The sequence below is a fragment of the Salmo salar genome, chromosome ssa05 (genome assembly GCF_905237065.1).
Source record: "Salmo salar chromosome ssa05, Ssal_v3.1, whole genome shotgun sequence".
Taxonomy (NCBI): domain Eukaryota; kingdom Metazoa; phylum Chordata; class Actinopteri; order Salmoniformes; family Salmonidae; genus Salmo; species Salmo salar.
Genome location: NC_059446.1, coordinates 70,185,704 through 70,212,693, shown reverse-complemented (window position 1 = coordinate 70,212,693; position 26,990 = coordinate 70,185,704). Strand labels below are relative to the sequence as shown.

Sequence of the window (26,990 nt, the reverse complement as noted above, 5' to 3'; positions counted from 1 at the left end):
ATCTCCCCATTTCTGCCCATTCTTTTGGACTGTTTTGCAGGCCTTCTCATACAGCTGCAACTGTATATGCATTCATAAATCAAGACCTTTCTTGAGTTGGGCTCTGGGATGGTGCAATTGTTGAGAATCTGAGTCTATGGTTGTTGTGGGGGAAAGGGGTTGAGTGTGTATGTGTATGTGTGTGTGTGTGTATCCCACAACTGTTGTGAGGGAGTAAAAGATGTTAGGGACAATATAGGAAAATTCACAATAATTGTTTGCTAATATAATAATTGCTTGCCATAACGTAATTTTGGTAATGGCGAGACTGGTGAGAGGTAAAAATCCTTTGCATAAATTGCCTACATTACTACAAACATTAACAGTTAATTATATATGATATAAATCGAGGTGAGGGCGATGTAAATGCATTTGGCGGTTTATCTGCTTCTGTTCTGTGGGTGGCACTGTGTGCTCTTTTCGAAGGATGGGTCCCGGTTTCTCCGGGGCTATGGGATCCGGGGGGTCGGGGATGGTCTGCCGGGCATTGGGATGACAACCCAACTCAGGATGAGGAGGGATTTTAGCGGGTGGAATAGGGGGGACCAATTGGAGGTTTACTTAGTAGCAATGCAAATATCATGGTACAGCTATATAGACACTCAATCATCATGTTACATTTGCAAACATATATTTGGATTAATAGAATTTAAACGTGTGTCTTATTATGATAAGTGGTGAAATAAGTACAGCCAGTTATAATTGCAATGGCTTAGCAGATAATAAGAAAAGATTATCAGAATTTACCTGGCTAAAAGAGAAAGAATATAGTATCTATTGTTTACAGGAAACTCATTCAACAATTTTAGATGAAGTTTTCTGGAAAAAGGACTGGGGGGGTGAAATATATTTCTCCCATGGGCAAAGAAATTCAAAAGGGTTGATGATATTAATTAACAGTAATTTTGATCCAAATGTGCAAATTGTCCAAACAGATCATCAAGGCAGATGGATTATTTTGAATATGTTATTGGACAATAAACAGATATTACTTATTAACCTATACGGTACAAATAATGATGATCCAAGCTTCTTTGAAAATATATATAAGAATTTATCAACTCTACAAGCAACACTAGACTCTATTGTTATGGTGGGGGATTTTAATAAGGTTTTAAATACCTATATGGACCGTAAAGATAATCACACTAAAAACTATCACCCTCAGGCACTTAAGGAAATGATGAATGTCATGGATATGTTGGAATTAGTGTATATACGGAGACTTAAATACCCTGACCTAGTCAGTTATACATGGCGGAGGCTTAATCAAGCTAGTTGTCTAGATTACTTTCTTATGTCATTCTCTCTGGCACCAAAAGTTTAAAAAGTGTTGATGGGGACAGAATGCAGTCGGATCATCACATAATTGGCATATATACTACACTTACAGAATTTCCACATGGGCGAGGATATTGGAAATGTAATCAAAGCCTACTAGATGATGTTTATAACTAAGACAGAAGAATTTATAACTGACTGTTTCCGACATCAAATAGAGTTGAAGTCAGAGTTTACATACACTTAGGTTGGAGTCATTAAAACTCATTTTTCAACCACTCCACAAATTTCTTGTTAACAACCTATAGTTTTGGCAAGTCGGTCAGGACATCTACTTTGTGCATGACACAAGTAATTTTTCCAACAATTGTTTACAGACAGATTATTTCACTTATAATTCACTGTTTCACAATTCCAGTGGGTCAGAAGTTTACATACACTAAGTTGACTGTGCCTTTAACCAGCTTGGAAAATTCCAGAAAATTATGTCATGGCTTTAGAAGCTTCTGATAGGCTAATTGACATAATTTGAGTCAATTGGAAGTGTACCTGTAGATGTATTTCAAGGCCAACCTTCAAACTCAGTGCTTCTTTGTTTGTCATCATGGGAAAATCAAAAGAAATCAGCCAAGACCTCAGAGAAAAATTGTATACCTCCACAAGACTGGGTCATCCTTGGGAGCAATTTCCAAACACCTGAAGGTACCACGTTCATCTGTACAAACAATAGTACGCAAGTATAAACACCATGGGACCACGCAGCCGTCATACTGCTCAGGAAGGAGACACATTCTGTCTCCTAGAGATGAACGTACTTTGGTGTGAAAAGTGCAAATCAATCGCCGAACAACAGCAAAGGACCTTGTGAAGATGCTGGAGAAAACAGGTACAAAAGTATCTATATCCACAGTAAAACGAGTCCTATATCGACATAACCTGAAAGGCCGCTCAGCAAGGAAGAAGCCACTGCTCCAAAACCGGCATTAAAAAAAGCCAGACTACGGTTTGCAACTGCACATGGGGACAAAGATCGTACTTTTTGGAGAAATGTCCTCTGGTCTGATGAAATAAAAATAGAACTGTTTGGCCATAATGACCATCGTTATGTTTGGAGGAAAAGGGGGAAGCTTGCAAGGCGAAGAACACCATCCCAACCGTGAAACACGGGGGTGGCAGCATCATGTTGTGGGGGTGCTTTGCTGCAGGAGGGACTGGTGCACTTCACAAAATAGATGGCATCATGAGGAAGGAAAATTATGTGGATATATTGAAGCAAAATCTCAAGACATCAGTCAGGAAGTTAAATCTTGGTCGCAAATGGGTCTTCCCAAGCATACTTCCAAAGTTGTGGCAAAATGGCTTAAGGACAACAAAGTCAAGGTATTGGAGTTGGCCATCACAAAGCCCTGACCTCAATCGCATAGAAAATTTGTGGGCAGAACTGAAAAAGCGTGTGTCAGCAAGGAGGCCTAAAAACCTGACTCAGTTACACCAGCTCTGTCAAGAGGAATGGGCCAAAATTCACTCAACTTATTGTGGGAAGCTTGTGGAAGGCTACCCAAAACGTTTGACCCAAGTTAAACAATTTAAAGGCAATGCTGCCAAATACTAATTGAGTGTATGTAAACTTCTGACCCCCTGGGAATGTGATGAAAGAAATAAAAGCTGAAATAATCATTATCTCTACTATTATTCTGACATTTTACATTCTTAAAATAAAGTGGTGATCCTAACTGACCTAAGACAGGGAATTTTTACTAGGATTAAATGTCAGGAATTGTGAAAAACTGAGTTTAAATGTATTTGGCTAAGGTATATGTAAACTTCCGACTTCAACTGTATATGGATATATATATTTACCCTCAAAAGATATGGTGCAGACAATTACATTGATGGAAGCAACAATCTATCTGCAATATTAAAGCTGATCCATCCCTTAAAATAAAAGTCTTGAGATAGAAGCTGTTTTTCAATCTTTTGCTCCCAGCTTTGATGCGCCTGTACTGACCTCGCCCTCTGGATGATAGTGGGGTGAACAGGCTGTGGCTCGGGTGGTTGATGTCCTTTGATATTTTTGCCCTTCCTGTGTTATCGGGTGCTGTAGGTGTCATGGAGGGCAGGCAGTGTGCCCCGGTGATGTGTTGGGCAGACCGTACCACCCTCTGGAGAGCTCTGCGGTTTAGGGTGGTGCAGTTGCCGTACAGGCGGTGATACAGCCCGACAGGATGCTCTCAATTGTGCATCTGTAAAAGTTTCTATTGGTCTTAGGGGCCAAGCTGAATTTCTTCAGCCTCCTGAGTTTGAAGAGGCGCTGTTGCCCCTTCTTCATCACACTGTCTGTGTGGGTGGACCATTTCAGATTGTTAGTGATGTGTACGCCGGGGGAACTTGGAGCTTTCCACCTTCTCCACTGCTGTCCCGTCGATGTGGATTGGAGTGTGCTCCCTCTGCTGTTTCCTGAAGTACACGATCAGCTTCTTCGTTTTGTTGACAATGAGGGAATGGTTATTTTCCTGGCACCACTCCGCCGGGGCCCTCACCTCCTCCCTGTCGGCTGTCTCATCACTGTTGGCAATCAGGCATACTACTGTTGTGTCGTATGCAAACTTGATGATTGAGTTGTAGGTGTGTGTAGCCACGCAGTCATGAGTGAACAGCGAGTACAGGAGGGGGCTGAGCATTCACCCTTGTGGGGTCCCTGTGTTGAGGATCAGAGAAATGAAAGTGTTGTTTCCTTCCTTCACCACCTGGGGGCAGCCTATCTTGAAGTCCTGAACCCAGTTGCAAAGGGCGGGGTTCAGACCCAGGGCCCCGAGCTTAATGATGAGCTTTGACAGTACTATGCTGTTGAAGGCTGAGCTATAGACAATGAACAGCATTCTGACATAGTTATTCTTCTTGTCCAGATGGGATATGGCAGTGTGATGGCAATTGCATCCTCTGTGGATCTATTGGGGTGGTAAGCACATTGAAGTGGGTCTAGGGTGACAGGTAAGGTAGAGGTGATATGATCATTAACTAGCCTCTCATGCACTTCCATGACACAGAACTTTGGCAAAGGATAGAATCTACAAAGCTTAGTCCACACTGTTTGTAACAGATTCTAGTGTTCTCTCATCACCATTTTTGGTAGTGAGTGGAAACGCTAACCGGATGCTTCACACTTATGCATCCTGTTGAAATATCTTGCTGATTATTCTGTCTGTGCCAATATGGCGCCGCGCATTTCAAATTCGCCATCGGGAGTTTTCCATAGGAATAGGTGGATGACGTCAACGCTATCAATTAATGCTGTCTATGCTTCAATGAGAGGGGGCAGTCTTTCTCCCTGGGTAAAGCGGTGGTTTGAAAATATGTTGTTGACTTTGATACTCGTGCCCCTCTTCACCACAAACGACTTCAATTATGGGAGTCTTAGACTAAAGTAGATAGCGAACGACAGCGCAGCGGAAGAATTTTGTGCAAGTCATCAGGCTCATTCTTATTATATCTCAGTGGTCAGGCTACACCGCTGGGCTTCTTCACACCAAATTTGGTGTGAAGTGGAAATTCCAAACGGATGCTTCAGATGTACACATCCGATGAAACATCTGGTTCCTTGTTCTATGGTTTCCACTAGTTACCAAAGCCACAAAGTCAAAATTGGTTTAGACATAAGGTTAGCACTGTGGTTAAGGTTTAAACCCTCATTTTTTGGGGGAAATTGTAGAATAGGTTCCGTGGCTCAGTTGGTAGAGTATGGTGCTTGTAACGTCAGAGTTGTGCATTCGATTCCCACGGGGGAACAGTACAAAAATGTATGCATTCACTACTGTATAGGAGTGTCTGCTAAATGAGGTATGATATTTAAAAACAACAAAAAATGCGGGGTGTATGACTTTGTGGCTGTGGTAACTAGTGACGACCTTGTTCTTCATGTGGTGGAACGTTGCGGACATAGACCAGGAAGTGCAGCCTTTTATGGCGTCAACAAAGGAAAGCGAAGCTGTGTGCCATTCTGTCGTTGAGCATTTACAAGATACAACGTAATTGGCCTTCGCTGTGTTGTTCTCATTTACAAACACTAGGCTACTAGCAGCTCAAAAGCAGTAGCTAGTTGGCTGCAACAGTAAGTAGAGTTTGCTGCCTGTAATATAATCCTATAACGAGCTATGCTATGTCTGAGGGAGGGGGTTGGTAGCAACATGAAAGCTAATGTCATATTGAGGGTTAGCTGACAACGTCACGAAAGGATGCGCATGCTTCAATGTGGCATAACTCCATCTGTTGTGATTCTGTATAGCCAAATAGCTAACAACAATGACAAGAAGCTGCAGTGTGGGGAATCGTTAATGGCTCGTTTCATATCGTTTTATCTTGTTCTTGATACCATGTCGTGTTTTGAGGTGTTTTTACTGTTGCCACGTCATCTATGCTAATATGGCTCAAATTCGCTAGCTAGCTCACCAAGAAATGTAACGATGTATTTGAGAGACAGGTTCTCATTGTGAAAATGTATTTACGTATTGAAAACGAAATATAGTTTACATGTTGTCAGCAATTTAAGACAACCTCGTCTGTTTTGCCTTAGTTGTGCAGGCGTCGGTTTTGTAGCAAAACAACCAACCCGTCTATAGGCCTATTATTACTGGTAGGTTGACTGTTAGAAACTTATACATTTACATTGATTGTTCATACAGACTTGTAGTTTTAAAAATTACCCGCTGATTGTTCAAATCAAATTTTATTGGTCACATACACATGGTTAGCAAATGTTATTACGAGTGTAGCGAAATGCTTGTTCTTCTCGTTCTGACAGTGCAGCAATATCTAACAAGTAATAAATATCTTAACAATTCCACAACAAAAACCTAATACACACACATTTAAGTAAATTAATGGAATAAGAATGTATAAATATATGGATGAGCAATGTCAGAGCGGCATAGGCTAAGATGCAATAGATGGTATAGAATACAGTATATACACATGAGATGAGTAACGCAAGATATGGAAACATTGTTAAAGTAGCATTATTAAAGTGACTAGTGTTCCATTTATTAAAGTGACCAATGATTTAAAGTCTGTATATGGCAGCCTCTCTGTGCTAGTGATGGCTGTTTAACAGTCTGATGGCCTTGAGATAGAAGCTGTTTTTCAGTCTCGGCCCCAGCTTTGATGCACCTGTACTGACCTTGCATTCTGGATGATAGCGGGGTGAACATGCAGTGGCTTGGGTGGTTGTTGTCCTTGATGATCTTTTTGACCTTCCTGTGACTTAGTGTTGCATGGTTTATTAATATGATCACTGCTTGGTATAGCTCTCTAAGGGTGATGCTCAATAAACCCTGCTCTTTTCCCCACAGAGTTCAAATGAAGAAGCACTCCAGTCAACAAGATGAAGAGCAAACCTGGGAAAAAGCAACACAACAAAACCAAGAGGACTAAACACCATCGAGACCTAATCAAAACAGAGTGTGGAACACAGTCAGATGATGTTGACTACAATAGAGAAGAACCAGACATTAGCCAATCACCCTACATTACTAAAGGGGTTTGTAACAGCTCCATCCAAATCAAAGAGGAACCAACAGACTTTGAACAGCAGGGAATGGGAGAAGAACAAAACCGTTCTATTCCTTCCTTCCAGAAGAAGCACATCAAACATCATGATACATCCAATCCAATGACCGGGTGTAGCCAGATATCAAGGAGTCCTATGGTGATGCTAACAAGATTGTCTAATGTAAGAAGAGTTAGTGGTCTTTCCCAACATGTGACAGTTAGTAACTAGACAATAGTATTTAGGCTTTTGGTTCATGCATATTGTGGTTTCTTCATCTTTCTAATCCATAAGGTGGTGGTTAAGACTCTTCTGCGAGACACTAAAGTGTGTTTGGTGAAGGAGGAAAACCCAGAAGAGCCCGATGGAGGTAAGGCAAAGTTCATATATCCAGTCCACCCACAACACTGCATTTGAAATGGATGATGGGATTACTTGAACATCACTTGAACATTAATTTAGCAAACTTTGAAATGAATATTTAGCAGAGATATTTACTCAAGTGTTTTGTTGAATGAGGAAATGTAGGAAAACACAACTATGTTCTGTCCCATCTTTCTCTTCTCCCTCTTTCTACCTTCTTTCCACTGCTCTGTCCCTCCCTCTCCCTCAGTCTCTTCTCCTCAGTTCTTTCCTTGTCCACACTGCACCATCTCTTTCACTGACTGTTACTTCCTGGAGAACCACATGAAGACCAAACACCAGAAGCAGTACCTGGCTTTGTTCAAAGGCCAAGTCTCAACGAGTAAAACCGTGTATGCCCCCACACACAGCTGTCCCCACTGTAGCTGCATGTTCCATACCCCACGACAACTACACGTCCACACCCGTCAGGCCCACCCCTCTCCCTCTCTGAGAAAACTCCACCCCTGCCCCTATTGTGCCCGCAGCTTCCAGTACATAGCCAGACTGCATACTCACTGCAAGGTTTGGCACAAAATGTCTGTCGCTTTCACAGATGGATACCTCAGTTGCGCTGACTGTGGAAAGAGCTTCAAGAATTGCTGGGGACTGGGGCCTCACCAGTGTCACAAGCCTGAGGACACTAAGCCTGAGAATGTCCCTGTCTGTCTGAACATTGGCATGCCATGCTCAGAGTGTGGCAAAAGCTGCTCTAGTCCTCAGAATCTGCGCATTCACATGCGCACACACACCGGCGAGAAGCCTTACGTCTGCAAGGAGTGTGGCAAGAGCTTCTCAGAAGCCAGCAGTCATTGCAAACACATGATGATACACTCGGGGGTCAAGCCATTCAAATGTCAGGACTGCGGAAAGGATTTTGCCCGAATGTGGCACCTCCGAGTTCACATGACCGTTCACTCTGGCGAGAAGCCTTTATCCTGCCCCAAATGTGACAGGCGGTTTGCATACAGTGATTCTTTGAAGCTTCACCTGCGCACACACTCAGGGGAGAGACCTTTCAAATGTACTGTGTGTGGTAAAGACTTTGCGGATAAAGGTTATCTGAAGTTGCATCTGAAGATCCACAGCAATGAAAGGAACTACCATTGTGGGGTTTGTGGGCTGAAGTTCATAAACATTGCTGCGTTGAAAACCCACCAACGCACACACACTGGGGAGAGGCCTTTCCATTGCACAGTGTGTGACAAGACATTTTTCCGACACGCACACCTGAAGAACCACCAGCGCACTCACACAGGTGAGAAACCATACACCTGTACTGAGTGCGGTAAAAGCTTCACTCAGTCTGGAGATCTCACAAAACACATACGTACCCACACTGGAGAGAAGCCTTATGAATGCTCTGTCTGCCACGGCTGCTATACCTCTTCAGGGGATCTGGGCAAACATATGAGGATCCACAATGGCTCACGGCCATATCACTGCCAGGAGTGTGACAAAAGCTTCCGCATGGTCGGCCACCTTAAAACTCACATGAGGACCCACACTGGGGAGAGACCGTACTCCTGCCCCCGCTGCCATCGTACTTTTGCTCGCACCCACCACCTCTCTGGTCACCTGCCTAGATGTTGCTGAATGATTCGATTATTTATATACAGTCAACTCTTTTACTCTTGTTGTAGTTATTTAATAAGGGAACAGTGATGTACAGAAGATGGTTTTGTGCCCTACTCTGTTGTGGTAATGCCAATAAATGGTAATGTCAATAAAGGCCTCTATAGTCTGTGAAAGATGGCACGCCTGTTGTCTGGTTTTGATGTATTTTGTGTATGTTTTTTCTTTGAGAGGAAATAAGAGAGCCATATCACATTTCAATCTCCCAGTATTCTATTGGTAAACCATCATTGGCCTGCACTGGCTGGTTTTGATATTACAGCATGTTGTACATTTCATATTACAATATGCAAGCTATTGAAGAGGATTGATTCAACAATTTAGGCTATTTGTCTCTGAAATCCCAGACCTGGGGCAACATTGTTAGTGTGGGTGTCAACCTGTCTTCCTATTGAGAATCAGGACAGTAAATAAAAGGGTATACTCTATCCTCTTTACAACAGGTTCTTTAGCCATACAATAACTATCTTCTTGCTAATACAAAGACAACAATTCGTTCTTGATTGTAACCTTTATTTAACTAGGCAAGTCAGTTAAGAACAATTTCTTATTTACAATGACGGCTTACTCCGGCCAAACCCGGATGACGCTGGGCCAATTGTTCTCCGCCCTATGGGACTCCCAATCACAGCCGGATGTGATACAGCCTGGATTCGAGCCAGGCTGTATAGTGATGCCTCTTGCGCTGAGATGCAGTGCGCCACTCGGAGTCAGAACTGGCATAGCTACAAAAATTGCTGATACAAAACTGATACCTTTGGCGAGAATTTAATATTTATTTAAGAATCCACACCAATCAACAGCCTCTAAATTGCACATAATCCAGGGGTCATTGCTTGATTGGTCAGGTACCGTGAAATATTAACCGCAGGAAAGGAAACGCTTGTCTATTATGTTGACAAAATAGTCAAGTGACCGCTCTAACAATGGGAATACATGTCCTCCCTCAATTATGGATCACAGGCGGGACCATTCTAGCCAATGAGAGTCAGACTGCCTGTTGGGCACGTGCATCCACTGATATCCGTACATTTGTAACAACCTAAACATTACGAAATTTCTATTTAAAAAAACCCTCACCTAATTCGACACTCTCATAGACCTCCATACCACAAAACATTTATCTTGCGGACAGATTTTAACGAGAGTAAAGCCTCTCGCTTCCTCTGTAAGGAAACGCATAATTCTTCCGGTGTAGCTTAACTTTATTTTCTATTCGTGAGTATTTGAACGAGAAACAGACACTTGTTCCTCTCATGGTTAATATCTTTGCAATCGGTATTTGGTGAGAGATAACTAGTCGTCAAAAGGAGTAAGGTAGCTTACATTATCTACCATCTACCTAATATTGTTAGCTAACGTTACCCAGGCGAAGAGAGTCCATTTCTGACCCAGAAAGGTATGCAACGTAGCTAACCTCCCAATGATGACGTAAAAATGTATTTTGTTATCAAATGCTCCAATCTGCAGTATGTTAAACCTTTTGATTTGAGAAAATACTGTTCTGAAAATACTGTTTTGTACTGCCTCTGATAGCGGTATGTCCATGTGACCGTTGTAGTTTAGAGAAACAGTGAAGGTGTCCTAACACCCATAGAACCAAGCGGTCGAACGGGGAAATGGTTCAAATCGGTTTTCCACCATAAAATATGGAATTTTAGAAACACTTAAAATAAGGGCTGTGTTTCGTGTAGGTTTACCCTGGCATGACGTCTTGATAACCATGTAAATCTCTCTTGGACAAGGTTACTTTTATCAATATATTCAGCTCTATTTACTCAGATCCAAAAATGGTAATTAGCATCAAAGTAGACATGCAAGACTACACATTTTATTTTGGAAGGGGTAAATCTAGGCGAATATATTGAAAAGTCACCTTGTCCTAGAGATTCACACGGTTATCAAAACGTCACACCAGGGTAAGGTTACATGAAAAAAAGCCCTTATTTTAAGTGTTTCTAAAATCCCCTATGGGAAAAACAATTGGAACCATTTTCTTGTTTGACTGCTATGTTTTATGGGTATTATGACTCGTACTGTGATGATAATGTTGTGCGATTAAGTTTGTCTAAGTAAACAGACTTCTCCAGTGTTTTGGCTAAGCCAGAATTGTTTTTTTCCCACCAGCCTAGTACAGAGTAAAGCCAACAAAATACTATCTTGCTAGCCTTTGACCATGACTCTCATTTCAGTTCCATTACATTACACCTGAGCCATATGTATACACAGTGCCTTCAGAAAGTATTCATACCCCTTGACTTATTTGACATTTTATTGTGTTACAGCCTAAATTGAAAATGTATTAGATATATTTATTTTCCTCACTCACCAATACATGCAATACCTTATAATGACAAAGTGAAAATGTGTTTTTAGGAATTTATTGTAAATGTATTTAAATTTTACTACACAAATATCTAATTTACATAAGTATTCACTTCCCTGAGTCAGTACTCTGTAGAAGCACCTTTGGCGGTGATTACAGCTGTGAGTCTTTTTGGGTAAGCCTCTGAGAGCTTTGCATACCTGGATTGTACAATATTTGCCCATTATTCTTAAAAAAGGTTCATTATTTATCATTGCTAGACATTTTCAAATCTTGCCATAGGTTTTCAAAACTAACTAGGCCACTCCGGAACATTCAATATCGTCTTGGTAAGCGACTCCAGTGTAGATTAGGCCTTGTGTTTTAGATTATTGTCCTGCTGAAAGATACATTGGTCTCCTAATGTCTGTTAGAAAGCAGTCTGAACCAGGTTCTCCTCTAGGATTTTGCCTGTGCTTATAGCTGTATTCCATTTTCTTATTATCCCCCCAAAAATCCGTAATCTTTGCCAATGACAAGCATACCCATAACATAATGCAGCCACCACCATGCTTGAAAATATGAAGAGTGGTACTCCCGTGTTGTGTTGGATTTGTCCCAAACACTTTCTATTCAGGACAAAAAGTATATTTCTTTGTCACATTTTTTGCAGTATTAAGTGCCTTGTTGCGAACAGGGGAGATTTAAACAAATTCCACTTAGACATTATGGGGTATTGTGTGTAGATCAGTGACACAAAATCTCAATTTAAAATTTAGGCTGTAACACAACAAAATGTGGAAAAGATAAAGGGGTGTGAATACTTTTATGAATGCACTGTATATGGCTCTGCATTACACATAAAAAGAGTAATTGGGCTATGGCGTCTTCTCTAGGTGGCAGTTTCTTTTAAAGAGCAGTGATGCTCGGCCTGAACATTTGACACGCATCACTTGTGGTACGGTTTTGGAAGCATAAGGACCTTATCTTTCATATTGGCAAGAAATAATTTTCTTGAAAGAAATAGAAATAAGTTTAAGAAATACGTTTCTAGAACCATACCGCAATTGAGAATCGATTCACGTTTTGGAGTATTTGGCTGTTTTGGCTTGCATAGCTAATTCGCTCTATAAACAAGATGTAAGGTCCTTGGACTAAGGAGTAACGTTAGGCTCCTTTTGTCCAATATTGGGCTACTGTCTTGCTAGCTATTTATTCACCCATTGATAAGCTATGTAAAAATGCATGTTGTAACCAAATGCTCTCCTTTGCTTGTACCAGCCTGTTTGTTTTACTTTGTAGTGTTGGATGGGATGATTGTCATGATGATTCCTGACCTGGTGTTTCTGCAAGGGTGATGTTCATTCAAATCAAGTATTTTTTTCCACAGAATGCAAATGAAGAGGAAGACGTAGACAATAACCAATCGACAAGATTAAGATCAAACCTGGGGAAAAGCAACGCAATAAAACCAAGATGACTAGAAGTCATCGAGACCCCATCAAAACAGATTGTGCAACACAGTCAGATGATGTTGACTCCAGTAGAGAAGATTCAGACATTGGCCAAGCCCACTCTCTCAGCAGTAATGGGTTTACTTTCAACATCATCCAAATCAAAGAGGAGGAAACAGACTTTGAAATGCATGAAACAAGTGAGGAACATAACGGAATCAGATCAAATTATCACTTGGATTCTAGAGCACTACACCAGGATTCTGGAACCATCAAAACCAAGACTGAAACAGATTCTGTTTACATTAGCCAAGGAACGGTGGAAATGAAGACTGAGCATGATTCTGAAATCAGAGTGGTTAAGACAGAAACTCTAGTCTACGCCCCCTCACACAGCTGCCCCCACTGCAGTTGCATGTTCCACACACCACAGCAGCTACTTGTCCACACCTGCCAGGTCGCGAATTCTGACAACATTGTGGATTTTTTGTTGAAGACCCCGTTTCATTCTTTGGAGTCCACAGAAAGGGTGCGAATTAAAACTGAGGGTCGACCTCTGCCTGAAATCAAGTACATAAGGAAGGATGACAAAGTGAGGAGGGCGTTCAATACCAACTGGTATAAAAAGTATCAATGGCTAACAGGGAGTCTTTCATCATGCCGCTTGTATTGCTGGCCTTGTCTGCTCTTTGGAACGTTTGAGCCTTGGGCTAAAGGGGGGTTCAGTGACCTGAAGAACATTGACCGTTCAGCTAAACGGCATGACGAATGCCGGGAGCATCTCAACTCCTACGCGAAACTCAAGCTTTTGGGACATCCGAGTCATCATGCCAATCATTCACTCAATGAAGGCCTGCGTATTCAAGCTGCGCAACACAATGAGAAGGTCCGAAGAAACAGGGATGTTCTCAAACGCCTCATTGACAGCATTGCATACTTAGGCATGCAAGAATTGGCTTTTAGGGGGCACGATGAGATGGAAAGTTCCACTAACAAAGGCAACTACAGGGAATTGGCAGAGGTAATCGCACGGTATGATGCTTTACTTGCTCAGCATATGGAATCTTCAACTGTGTTCACTGGAATGTCAAGAACAATTCAGAACGACTTGATAACTGCTATCGCATCATCAATTAAAAGTGAGATTAAAAGCGAAGTTGACGCTGCTCCATTTTTCTCATGGCAAATGGATGAAACTACAGACCATTCGCAGTTGTCTGTCATTGTCAGGTATGTGGATGATCGGGGGGGTGTCCAGGAGCGTTTCTTGGGCTACTTTGATGTGTCAGCTGGGCGAGATGCACAGTCTGTGTTTGATCTAGTGAATTTGGAGATGTCAGAGTTTAACTTTGTGGAGAAACTTGTCGCTCAAACATATGATGGCGCTGCTGTAATGGCTTCTGATTTAAATGGTCTGCAAGCAAAAGTAAGAGCTGTAGCTCTGAGCGCCACCTTTGTGCATTGCTATGCACATTCCCTCAACTCCGTTTTAAGCCAGAGCATTAAGTCTATGCCCAAGACCAAGGTTTTCTTTGCCACACTGGGTGGCTTCGCAACATTTTTTTGTAAGTCCACCAATAGAATGCTGCTAGAAAAGGCCGCTTGTGCAAGTTTGCCAAAAAACGTACCAACACATTGGAATTTCACGTCCAGAGTCGTTAACACAGTGTCAAAAAACTTTGAGCATTTATTGGACACATTCACAAGTATCACAGAGCATCCTAACATGGATGATGACACGATTTTCGATGCAAATGGGTTCAAGACTCAGCTGGAAGATTTTCATTTTATTTTTTTACTTCTCACTTTTGAATATATATTTGCTTGCACAGATGTGGTTTTTGACAGTGTGCAACAGAATGCCATGGATGTAGAATTTTGTAAGAGGAGGATTGAGAATCTTATACTCAAGATAGAGGAGCACAAATCTGAAGAAGAATTTAGTGCTATATATCAGAAGGCTTCGAACATGACAGATGATCCAGAGTTGATGCACAGAAGGAAGCGAAGGCAGGGCACTCAGGATGTAATGCAGACGTACAAATCACTGTACGATTCAATCCATGACAACATCAAGACACAAATAGCACAGAGGTTCCAAAGCCTGGACAGCAGGAGAAGTCTTTGGAGTTGTTAGATGATGAGAAATTTGAGTCATTCCGGAGTGAATTCCCTACAAATGCAATGGAAAGCCTGTCCCAGAGCTATAGGTGTTTTTTCAACATGGAAAAACTGAAAAATGAGCTGCAAGTGTTCTACTGTGGTGAGGAGCTTCAAGGGAACAGTCGAAAACTGTGTGACAGAATCTTGCATTTCAAGGGGTGTGGATTGAATGAAGTGATGCCTGAGGTGTACCGGCTCATGTGCCTAGTTGCAACTATAGGGGCAACGTCAGCGGGCGTGGAGAGCAGATTTTCTCGTCTGAAAAGCCTGAAAAGCTACACAAGGAACACCATGGGACAAGAGCGACTCAGGAATCTGGCAATCCTATCCATAGAAAGGAGAATTCTTAAATCACTGCAGAAGAATCCTCACTGGTATGAGAGGGTCATTGACCAGTTTGCCAACCAGACTATGAGAAGAATGGACTTTATATTCAAGGTAACATATTAATAAAAAAAATTGTGCTAAGGTTTTTTTATTGCATCTATATGTGTAATAGATTGTATATTTACGCAAATAGTAATTTTTTTTTCGGCCCAACTGTGTTTTGAATTGGTTTGTTTCCAACAGTGATTGAGATCGGATGGTTGAAACTCCCTGAACTACTGAGAGGGAGTAAAAGGTCCCATGATGCCAGTGATGTCTTACAAACAGGAGCTACACGCTGCTTTTAAGCATGTGCACATGTCCACAACCTCTCATTCTTCCTCTGGAGACCTCAACCCTTCTCATGCACTGCAGTCTGTGTTGACTAAAGCTATCAGTGTCATCGAAAGATATCAGTTTGTTTGACTGCTGCTGCTAAAGAACATTAAAACTTTTGGTGAATGCCGGTTTTCCTTTTCCAGTTTATATGCCTTTTGGACCCTGCACCCAAAGACTTATTTGAACTGTTAAATTGAGCATGGTTCTTGATTTTGTGTTGTATTTTGTAGTTATTATGGATCCCCATTAGCTACTCTTCCTGGAGTCCAGGAAAATTTAAGGCACTTATAACATTTTTGTAGTTCATTAACAAGGGAAAAGTGTTGCACAGATGATGGTTGTATATGCCTGACTTACTGCCTGGGGATGACAAAAGTGAGAATGATTGCTGTGAATGAAGTATGTGAAAGAGGACACATTTGCTAATTGCACATTAGACGTTACGTTAAAATGAATTATACAGTGATCACTTCAACAGCTGTAGAACATCCTGTCATAACTGATTTGTGTCAATCCATATGCCATCAATGGCCTGCACTGGTTTTGATATTGCGCCATGTCTCACTTGCTAATAATCATACACATTCAGTTTATTGAAGATGATTGGGCCAAGCATGTAGGCTACATTGTCATTCCCACATCTTGACAGTGATGGTCTCTACGAATTAGAGTAGGGTTCCTATGCTATTTTCTCCATTCCAGCCATTAAAATGAGCCCGTCCTCCAATCGCTCCTCCCACCAGCCTCCGCTGTAGTTTATACATTGGCTTCAATAGCCATCATCTTGCTAATCCAATGGACACATTTAATCTTTGACAACAGTATTACAGTAAGTACTGCTTTGATAAAGCTAGAAAATGAGAAGGGCGCAACTGCTACAAAACTGATACCAAAAGTATGTGGACACCCCTTGAAATGAGTGGATTTGACTATTTCAGCTTCACCCGTTGCTGCCAGGTGTATAAAAATTGAGCACACCGCCATGCAATCTCCATAGACAAACATTGGCAGTACAATGGCCCATACTGAAGAGCTCAGTGACTTTCAACGTGGCACTGTCATAGGATGCCACTTTTCCAACAAGTCAGTTCGTCAAATTTCTGTCCTGCTATAGTTGCCCCAGTCAACTAAGAGCTGTTATTGTGAAGTGGAAACGTCTAGCAACAACGGCTCAGCCGCAAGGTGGTAGGCCACACAAGCTCACAGAACGGGACTGTGTAAAAATCGCCTATCGTCGGTTGCAACACTCACTACCGAGTTCCAAACTGCCTCTGGAAGCAACCTCAGCACAATAACTTATCGGGAGCATCATAAAATGGTTTTCCATGGCCGAGCAGCCGCACACAAGCCTAAGATCACCATGTGCAATGCCAAGCGTCGCCTGGAGTGGTGTAAAGCCCACCGCCATGGACTCTGAAGCAGTGGATATGCGTTCACTGGAGTGATGAATCACTCTTCACCATCTGGCAGTCCGATCGAAGAATCTGGTTTTGGCGGATGCAAGGAGAACGCTACCTACCCAAATGCATAGTGCCAACTGTAAAGTTTGGTGGGGGAAGGAATAATGGTCTAGGGCTGTTTTTCATGGTTCGTGCTAGGCCCTTTAGTTCCAGTGAAGGAAAGCTTAACGCTACTGCATACAATGACATTCTAGACGATTGTGTGCTTCCAACTTCGTGGCAACAGTTTGGGGAAGGCCCTTTCCTTCTTTAGCATGGCAATGCCCCCATGCACAAAGAGAGGTCCAATCATAAATTATTTGTTGAGATTGGTGTGGAAGAACTTGACTTGCCTGCACAGAGCCCTGACCTAAACCCCATCGAACACCTTTGGGATGAATTGGAACGCCAACTGCGAGCCAGGCCTAATCGCCCAACATCAGTGCCTGACCTCACTAATGCTCTTGTGGCTGAATGGAAGCAAGTCCCAACAGCAATGTTCCAACATCTAGTGGAATGCCTTTCCAGAAGAGTGGAGGCTGTTTTAGCAGCAAAGGGGGGACAAACTCCATATTAATGCCCATGATTTTGGAATGAGACGTTTGATGAGCAGATGTCCACGTGCTTTTGGTAATGTAGTGTACTTTTAAATGTTCCCTTTCTGTGCTGATAACATAGAGATAGAAGACTCATCTTTGTATCTGTGCCATTATAGCAAAGATTTTTTGATAACTAACCCAAGATAGACCAGAGCTTGTAGTTTCCACGAGCTAGTGAGATCCTATTGGCACGTTCTAGCATTTATTTGCATATTTCCATTAGGGAACACCTACTCTGTGACGTGTGCGTGTGTAATAACTCAATTCGCCCTTGCACTCCTTCCAAACAACGCAATTTTGTAAAACTTTGGCAAAGGGTAAAGTCTACAAAATGCAGTCCACTCTGTTACAGAGTCTAGTTTTGGAAACTGAAAACTGTATGGAGATCAAATGTTTCATCGATTAGAACATTTGCAGAATGTTGCACAAAATCGCCTCTCTCCTTCTGCTGGTCTCTGGGCTTCATCTCTTCACCATATTTGGTAGTGAGTGGAAACGCCAGCCGAATGCTTCACGTGTATACATCCGGTAAAATATCTGGCTCATTGTTCTATCTGTGATTAGTGTCTGACAGCATGGGCAGCGGCACTGAGGCAATCTCCATTTTGAGGTAGTCAATTTTCTTCTTCACAATTGGCTGACCCCTCCTGATGGTCTGGTTGGATATGACTGTAACAGGGTCTCCAAGAGGGATCATTCAATGAAGTTGTAAGTCCCACCCAGTTGGCTACATTAAAATGGTGGAATCCCTCAATTGTTCTGCCCATGCTAATGCGGCCTTTGGCCACTAGAGGCCTCTATCATTCTCTATGGCAGATACTTTTAGGCGAGAATGAATGTTCCTTTAAGAATCCACATCAGTCAATTAGTCAATAGGAGCTAAATCTTTGCACATGATCCAGGGATCTTTGCCTGATTGGTCAGGTTTCATGACTAACAATCCAGGAAATGCAGCATTTTTCCGGTTAAAGATGGTGGATAAATGAAGAGGTCCCGCTCAGGCCGTTGATCATTGAAATAAAATGGTAAGTTCCGGTCTGCTTAACGTGATGGCTCCCCAATGCATTAGCAGTTTGGTCTGTTCTGCTTAGTTCATTGACTGTTAATGAACCCGAACAATTAGGAAGTGGGATGTCTCGCTTCCTCTTCCGTCTCTGTTTCCGGTGACAACAATCAGAAATAAGCTATTTTCAAAACTTTGCTAGCTTGCGTATTTATTTATCCGTGAGCATTTATACGAGAAACACAACTTTTTCCTCTCGTGGTTGTCTTCATAATCAAGATAGCTACATTTGGTGGGTGACAATCATACAAAGTAGCAAGGGTACGTTAGCTAACAGACACGTTTAGCTATCTTGCTACAACTATGCAAGCTTATATAGGTTACCAACGGCGACGTAAAAATCTAGCTAGGTAGGTTGTAACCAAAACTTACTCCGCAGGTAATTATGATAATGCTGTGTAATGAAGGGCTATGAAGTAGTAGGCTATTGAGTGTTACTAAACCAGACTTGAGCATAGCTAATGCAGTGTTGGGGTTTATTACTTTTTACATGTTGGATGGGTCATTATGATCCCTGATAGCTCTCTATCACGGATCATAATAGGATTATGTTCAATCAAACTTTGTCTTTTCGCCACAGAATGTAATGTGAAGGTGTTGACCTAACCAGAGACACTCTTGTCAACAAGATGAAGAACAAATCTGTGAAAAAGCAACACAAAATCAGGAGGTCTAAACACCATCGAGAACCCATCAAAACAGAGTGTGAAACACAGTCAGATGATGTTAACTGCAAAAGAGAAGAACCAGACATTAGCCAAGCTCCCTCTCCCAACACGAAAGGGGTCACTTCCAACTCCATCCAAATTAAAGAGGAACCAGCAGACTTTGAAGTACAGAGTCATTGCTTGGATTCTAGAGCACTCCACAAGGATTCTGGATCCGTCATAACCAAGACTGAAACAGATTCCGTTTACATTAGCCAAGGAACAGTAGAGATAAAAGCAGAGTATGATTCTGATTCTGAAATACATAAGGTGGTGGTTAAGAGAGAAACTCAAGTGTGTTTCATGAAGGAGGAAAATGTGGGTGAAGAAAACACAGATGAGGACACCGAAGACGGGAGGGATACTGACAGCAACAGAGGTACGCACACACACCCACCCACCCTTAAAATCAGTGTCATCTTAAAATTTGCTTGAATATTTGATATTGACTGACTAGGCTAAATGGTTATTTGATATTGGCTAAATGGTTATTTGATATTGGCTAAATGGTTATTTGATATTGACTGACTAGGCTAAATGGTTATTTGATATTGGCTAAATGGTTATTTGATATTGACTGACTAGGCTAAATGGTTATTTGATATTGGCTAAATGGTTATTTGATATTGGCTAAATGGTTATTTGATATTGACTGACTAGGCTAAATGGTTATTTGATATTGACTGACTAGGCTAAATGGTTATTTTATATTGACTGACTAGGCTAAATGGTTATTTGATATTGACTTTGAATTTAAGATTCATCATGAAAATATAAGACTACTCTCGTTTACTTTTGAAATCACATTTTATTCGTCACATACACAGTTTACAGCAGGTAAAAAAAGGTGCAGTGAAATGCTTACATGCTAGCTCCCTCAACTATGCAGTACATCAGTCAATAGCAATAATAACAATAAAAAGAGTCAAGTCAAGAATAACAACTCATCTATTATTCTCCCTTTGTCTTTTTCTACCCCTACTTCCACCACTCTCCCTCAGTCTCTTCTCCTCAGTTCTTTCCTTGCACATACTGCACCATCTCCTTCACCAACCATTCCTTCCTGGAGAAGCACATCAAGTGGAACCACCAGAAGGAGTATCTGGCCATGTTGAGAAACAGTTTTTCAAAGAGCAGTGGAACAGAGACGGTCCCAGCACACAGCTGCCTCCACTGTAGCCTCATGTTCCAAACCCCACAGCTGCTTAGTATCCACACCCGCCAGATCCACCCTTCAGTCACTCCCCGGAAACCTGCCCGTCCCCACAGGGTTTCGGTGAAACTCTACACCTGCCCACAGTGTGCCCGCAGATTCAGGTACCTGGGCAGTCTGCAAAACCACTGTGAGCTTTCACACAAAATGGCTGTTGTCAGCACCAATGGACACCTCAGTTGTGCCGATTGTGGGAAGAGCTTCAAGAATTGTTGGGGACTGGGACCTCACCAGTGTCACGAACCAGAGGGCACTGAACCTCAGGACATTAAGCCTGTGGTCTGTCTTGAAGTCGGCTTCCATTGCTCAGAGTGTGGCAAGATCCTCTGTAGTCCTCAGAGCCTGAACATTCACATGCGAATTCACACCGGAGAGAAGCCTTATGCCTGCAAGGAGTGTGGCAAAAGATTTGCGGAGAGCGGCAGTCTAAGCAAACACCTGCTGATACACTCTGGAGTCAAGGCATTCAAATGCCAGGAATGCGGGAAGGATTTTGCCCGTATGAAGGGTCTCAGGAGTCACATGACCACTCATTCTGGCAAAAAGCAGTACTCCTGCTCCCACTGTGACCGGCAGTTTGGATACAAGTCTAGTCTGACCATTCACCTACGCTCTCACACAGGGGAGAAACCCTTTCACTGCACAGAGTGTGGTAAAGATTTCTCTATCAAGAGAAACCTGAGGCTTCACCTAAAGATCCACAACAATGAGAAAGGCCACCAGTGTGGAGAGTGCGGCCTGAAGGTGATAGACATTGGGGCGTTGAAGACACACATGCGCTCACACACCGGCGAGAGGCCTTACCACTGCACAGTGTGCAGCAAGCAGTTCATTCGACTGGAACATCTGAAGAACCACCAACGCACTCACACAGGTGAGAGACCATACGTCTGTTCGGAGTGCAGCAAGAGCTTTGCTCAGTCTGGAGATCTCACAAAACACATACGTACCCACACTGGAGAGAAGCCATATGAATGTTCTGTCTGTCACGGCTGCTATACCTCTTCAGGGGATCTGGGCAAACACATGAGGATCCACAATGGCTCACGGCCCTTTCCCTGCCAGGAGTGTGACAAAAGCTTCCGCTTGGTCGGCCACCTTAAAACTCACATGAGGACCCACACTGGTGAGAGACCGTACTCCTGCCCCCGCTGCCTGCGGACCTTCGCTCGCACCCACCACCTCTCTGTTCACCTGGCTCAGTGTCGCTGATTGATGATAATGATTTGCCTGGTTGTGTTGCGCCTTTCTCAAATTCATTGCTTTATGGGGGTAACTCACCCTTTCCACTACTCCCAATTAGAGGTCGACCGATGATGATTTTTCAACGCCAATACCGATTATTGGAGGGCCCAAAAAAACGATGAATCGGCCGTTTTTTTTAAATTATTTTTTTTCATTTTATATATATATATATATTAATTATTTGTAATAATTACAACAATACTGAATGAACACTTATTTTAACTTAATATAATACATCAATAAAATCAATTTAGCCTCTAATAAATAATGAAACATGTTCAATTTGGTTTAAATAATGCAAAAACAAAGTGTTGGAGAAGAAAGTAAAAGTGCTATATGTGCCATGTAAAAAAGCTAACATTTAAGTTCCTTGCTCAGAACATGAGAACATGAAAGCTGGTGGTTCCTTTTAACATGAGCCTTCAATATTCCCAGGTAAGATGTTTTAGGTTGTAGTTATTATAGGACTATTTCTCTCTATACGATTTGTATTTCATATACCTTTGACTATTGGATGTTCTTATAGGCACTTTATTATTGCCAGTGTAACAGTATAGCTTCCGTCCCTCTCCTCGCTCCTACCTGGGCTTGAACCAGGAACACATCGACAACAGCCACCCTCGAAGCAGCGTTACCCATGCAGAGCAAGGGAAACAACTACTCCAAGTCTCAGAGCGAGTGACGTTTGAAACGCTATTAGCGCGCACCCCGCTAACTAGCAAGCCATTTCACATCGGTTACACCAGCCTAATCTTGGGAGTTGACAGGCTTGAAGTCATAAACAGCGCAATGCATTGCGAAGGGCTGTTTGAATGAATGCTTACGAGCCTGCTGCTGCCTACCATCGCTCAGTCAGACTGCTCTATCAAATCATAGACTTAATTATAACATAATAACACACAGAAATACGAGCCTTAGGTCATTAATATGGTCAAATCCGGAAACTATCATCTCGAAAACAAAACGTTATTCCTGTTACATTGCACAACCTTCAATGTTATGTCATAATTACGTACAATTCTGGCAAATTAGTTCGCAATGAGCCAGGCGGCCCAAACTGTTGCATATACCCTGACTGCGTGCAATGAACGCAAAATGACACAATTACACCTGGTTAATATTGCCTGCTAACCTGGATTTCATTTAGCTAAATATGCAGGTTTAAAAATATATACTTCTGTGTATTGATTTTAAGAAAGGCATTGATGTTTATGGTTGGGTACAGTCGTGCAACGATTGTGCTTTTTTCGCAAATGCGCTTTTGTTCAATCATCCCCGTTTGGCGAAGTCGGCTGTCTTTGTTAGGAATAAATAGTCTTCACAGTTCGCAACGAGCCAGATGGCCCAAACTGCTGCATATACCCTGACTCTGTTTGCAAGAGAAGTGACACACTTTCCCTAGTTAAAAGAAATTCATGTTAGCAGGCAATATTAACTAAATATGCAGGTTTAAAAATATATACTTGTGTATTGATTTTAAGAAAGGCATTGATGTTTATGGTTGGAGCAACGTGTACCTAAGCGATTATATGCAACGCAGGGCAGGCTAGATAAACTAGTAATATCATCAACCATGTGTAGTTAACTAGTGATTATGATTGATTGATTGTTTTTTATAAGATAAGTTTAATGCTAGCTAGCAACTTACCTTGGCTTCTTACTGCATTCGCGTAACAGGCAGGCTCCTCGTGGAGTGCAATGTAAAGCAGGTGGTTAGAGCGTTGGACTAGTTAACCATAAGGTTGCAAGATTGAATCCCTGAGCTGACAAGGTAAAAATCTGTTGTTCTGCCCCTGAACAAGGCAGTTAACCCACCGTTCCTAGGACGTCATTGAAAATAAGAATGTGTTCTTAACTGACTTGCCTAGTTAAATAAAGGTCTAAAAAAAAAAAAAAAATTGTTAATAATAAATACAAATCGCCAAATCAATGTCCAAAAATACCGATTTCCGATTGTTATGAAAACTTGAAATCGCCCCTAATTAATCGGCCATTCCGATTAATCGGTCGACCTCTACTCCCAATGTGTAACCCTTACCTGGGGGGGCAGCCATATTTCACCAGAACACTGAGGTGGGTGAAGGGGGGGCATTTGGCTGACTATTACAGAGGACAAACAAGATGATGTAGGAAGCATCAATTCGAAGGTGTAAGAGCTCCAGACATTGACACTCCACTAGATACAGCTAGATGCTGGGTAGAGTTTTTAGTTTGCATGCAGTTTCAGATTTGTTTTCTGGACATTTAAAGGGATAGTTCACAACAAATTAGTCTAATTTCCCACTTACAGTGGCTGTAGGTGTAGATGATTCATCAAAACGTCAATTTGATTATAGCGCAATAAAGTAAGGTCTGTCGTGTCCATTACTATTTTGAGTGAATTATCTCTGTTTTGTACTATATCTAAAATAATGACACAATTTATTGAATGTATGATGGCAATTGTTTTCTTATGAAGGTGAGCAGATTGGGTCTCTGCAGTACATACAAGAAACAAATACTCTTTATACAGCCTATGTACTGAATCTATAACCTACTTTATCTGATAGTGTTGTCTTGGTGTGTGTGATCTATAGTAGTGTTATCTTGGTGTGTGATAAATAGTTGTGTTGTAACTGATTAATTACACTACCGTTCAAAAGTTTGAGGTCACTTAGAAATGTCCTTGTTTTTAGAAAGAAAAACATTTTTTTTTGTCCATTAAAATAACATCAAATTGATCAGAAGTACAGTGTAGACATTGTTAATGTTGTAAATGACTATTGTAGCTGGAAACAGCAGATTTTTCATGGAATGTTTACATAGGCGTACAGAGGCCCATTATCCGCAACCATCACTCCTGTGTTCCAATGGCACGTTGTGTTAGCTAATCCAAGTTTATAATTTTAAAAGGCTAATTGATCATTAGAAAACCCTTTTGCAATTATGTTAGCACAGCTAAAAACTGTTGTTTTGATTTAAAGAAGCAATAAAACTGGCCTTCTTTAGACCAGTTAAGTATTTGGAGGATCAGCATTTGTGGGTTCGATTACAGGCTCAAAATGGCCAGAAACAAAGAACGTTCTTCTGAACCTCGTCCGTCTACTCTTGTTCTGAGAAATTAAGGCTATTCCATGAGAGAAATTGCCAAGAAACAGAAGATCTCGTACAACGCTGTGTGCTACACCCTTCACAGAACAGCGCAAACTGGCTCTAACCAGAATAGAAAGAGGAGTGGGAGGCCCTGGTGCACAACTGAGCAAGAGGACAAGTACATTAGAGTGTCTAGTTTGAGAAACAGACGCCTCACAAGTCCTCAACTGGTACCCACAAAGCACCAGTCTCAACGTCAACAGTGAAGAGCCGACTCCGGGACGCTGGCCTTCTAGGCAGAGTTGCAAAGAAAAAGCCATATCTCAGACTGGCCAATAAAAGATTAAGATGGGTAGAAGAACACAGACACTGGACAGAGGAACTCTGCCTAGAAGGCCAGTGTCCCGGAGTCGCCTCTTCACTGTTGACATTGAGACTGGTGTTTTGCGGGTACTTTTTAATGAAGCTGCCAGTTGAAGACTTGTGAGGTGTCTGTTTCTCAGAGTAGACACTCTAATGGACAAACAAATTGCTTTTCTTTCAAAAACAAGGACATTTCTAAGTGACCCCAAACTTTTGAAAGGTAGTGTACATTGTATTTATTCTAAATGATTAGGCAACTGTTATAAGAATGTGTCAATGACTTGATATCTATTAAGTCGTTACATTGACTAATAAATATGAACAACAATGTTAAGGCTGTTTAACCAAACTGTGCACAATGCAATAAATTATTTTAAAAAAATTGTATATTGTTTTATTAGGTAGATGTGTTTTGTTTTGAAGCTTACAATTTCTGTACAATGTAGGCCTAATAGATGCTAGGAATTAATATAGCACTTACAGTGCCTTCAGAAAGTATTCATACCCCTTGACTTATTCCACATTTTGTGTTAAGGCCTGAATTCAACATTGATTAAATGTATTTTTTTCTCACCCATCTACACACAATACCCCATAGTGACAAAGTGAAAACATTTTTTTTAGACCTTTTTGCAAATTGAAAATGAAATACAGGAATATCTCATTTACATAAGTATTCACACTCCTGAGTCAATACTTTGTAGAAGCAGCTTTGGCAGCAATTACAATTGTGAGTCTTTCTGGGTTAGTCTGTAAGAGCTTTCCACACCTGTGATTGTGCAACATTTGCCTCAACTCTGTCAAATTGGTTATTGATCACTGCTAGACAACCGTAGATTTAAGTGAAAAGTTTTCTCAGCCACTCACTGTCGGCCATTAACTGTCCTCTTGGTAAGCAACTCCGGTGTAGATTTGGCCTCGTGTTTTAGGTTATTTTCCTGCTGAAAAGTGAGTTCTAGAGGTCGACCCATTATGATTTTTCAACGCCGATGCCAATTATTGGAGGACCAAAAAAAGCCGATACCGATTAATCAGCCGATTCCAAAAAAAAATAAATAAATAAAATACCAAAAATGTATATGTATGTATATACACTGGTCAAAAAAATAAAGGGAACACTAAAATAACACATTCTAGATCTGAATGAATGAAATAATCTTAGTAAATACTTTTTTGTTTACATAGTTGAATGTGCTGACAACAAAATCACACAAAAATAATCAATGGAAATCCAATTTAACAACCCATGGAGGTCTGGATTTGGAGTCACACTCAAAATTAAAGTGGAAAACCACACTACAGGCTGATCCAACTTTGATGTAATGTCCTTAAAACAAGTCAAAATGAGGCTCAGTAGTGTGTGTGGCCTCCATGTGCCTGTATGACCTCCCTACAATGCCTGGGCATGCTCCTGATTAGGTGGCGGATGGTCTCCTGAGGGATCTCCTCCCAGACCTGGACTACAGCATCTGCCAACTCCTGGACAGTCTGTGGTGCAACGTGGCGTTGGTGGATGGAGCGAGACATGATGTCCCAGATGTGCTTAATTGGATTCAGGTCTGGGGAACGGGCGGGCCAGTCCATAGCATCAATGCCTTCCTCTTGCAGGAACTGCTGACATACTCCAGCCACATGAGGTCTAGCATTGTCTTGCATTAGGAGGAACCCAGGGCCAACCACACCAGCATATGGTCTCACAAGGGGTCTGAGGATCTCATCTCGGTACCTAATGGCAGTCAGGCTACCTCTGGCGAGCACATGGA

At 41.8% G+C, this 26,990-nt stretch overlaps 2 protein-coding genes and 1 long non-coding RNA gene across 12 annotated transcripts; all 3 read left to right on the top strand.

Annotated features, from left to right (window-relative positions):
• Window positions 1–4,545: 4,545 nt before the first annotated feature.
• On the top strand, window positions 4,546–15,859 carry LOC106605715 (gastrula zinc finger protein XlCGF57.1). Of its 6 annotated transcripts, none has more exons than XM_014201620.2 (4): window positions 4,546–4,652; window positions 6,666–7,045; window positions 7,157–7,232; window positions 7,476–9,022. In XM_014201620.2, the coding sequence occupies exons 2-4, from the start codon at window positions 6,698–6,700 to the stop codon at window positions 8,858–8,860; spliced, it is 1,809 nt and encodes a 602-aa protein (XP_014057095.2). In that variant the 5' UTR covers window positions 4,546–4,652; window positions 6,666–6,697; the 3' UTR covers window positions 8,861–9,022. The 6 variants fall into 6 exon arrangements, 3 of the variants coding, with proteins under 3 accessions (XP_014057095.2, XP_014057093.2, XP_014057094.2); XM_014201618.2 differs by lacking the exon at window positions 4,546–4,652 and adding an exon at window positions 5,190–5,428; XM_014201619.2 differs by lacking the exon at window positions 4,546–4,652 and adding an exon at window positions 5,548–5,950.
• A 2,605-nt stretch (window positions 15,860–18,464) lies between these two features.
• Window positions 18,465–22,026, top strand: LOC106605714 (gastrula zinc finger protein XlCGF57.1). Of its 5 annotated transcripts, none has more exons than XM_014201615.2 (3): window positions 18,465–18,589; window positions 19,208–19,713; window positions 20,336–22,025. In XM_014201615.2, exons 2-3 carry the CDS (start codon window positions 19,257–19,259, stop codon window positions 21,757–21,759), a joined length of 1,881 nt encoding a protein of 626 aa, XP_014057090.1. In that variant the 5' UTR covers window positions 18,465–18,589; window positions 19,208–19,256; the 3' UTR covers window positions 21,760–22,025. The 5 variants fall into 5 exon arrangements, with proteins under 5 accessions (XP_014057090.1, XP_014057091.1, XP_014057092.1 ...); XM_014201616.2 differs by lacking the exon at window positions 18,465–18,589 and adding an exon at window positions 18,661–18,859; XM_014201617.2 differs by lacking the exon at window positions 18,465–18,589 and adding an exon at window positions 18,700–18,888 and having other exon boundaries at window positions 20,336–22,026.
• Window positions 22,027–23,568: 1,542 nt separating this feature from the next.
• Window positions 23,569–25,614, top strand: LOC106605717 (uncharacterized). Its single transcript, XR_001328928.2, has 2 exons — window positions 23,569–25,052; window positions 25,353–25,614. It is a non-coding gene; the product is annotated as an uncharacterized lncRNA (long non-coding RNA).
• Window positions 25,615–26,990: the final 1,376 nt, after the last annotated feature.

Excerpts from the sequence above, each read along its gene's own strand:
- LOC106605715 (XM_014201620.2), top strand. The coding sequence starts at position 6,698 with ATGAAGAGCAAACCTGGGAAAAAGCAACACAACAAAACCAAGAGGACT. Across the intron at positions 7,046-7,156 it reads TGCTAACAAGATTGTCTAAT|GTGGTGGTTAAGACTCTTCT; the intron begins GTAAGAAGAGTT and ends CTAATCCATAAG. Across the intron at positions 7,233-7,475 it reads CCCAGAAGAGCCCGATGGAG|TCTCTTCTCCTCAGTTCTTT; the intron begins GTAAGGCAAAGT and ends CCTCTCCCTCAG.
- LOC106605714 (XM_014201617.2), top strand. The coding sequence starts at position 19,257 with ATGAAGAACAAATCTGTGAAAAAGCAACACAAAATCAGGAGGTCTAAA. Across the intron at positions 19,714-20,335 it reads GGATACTGACAGCAACAGAG|TCTCTTCTCCTCAGTTCTTT; the intron begins GTACGCACACAC and ends ACTCTCCCTCAG.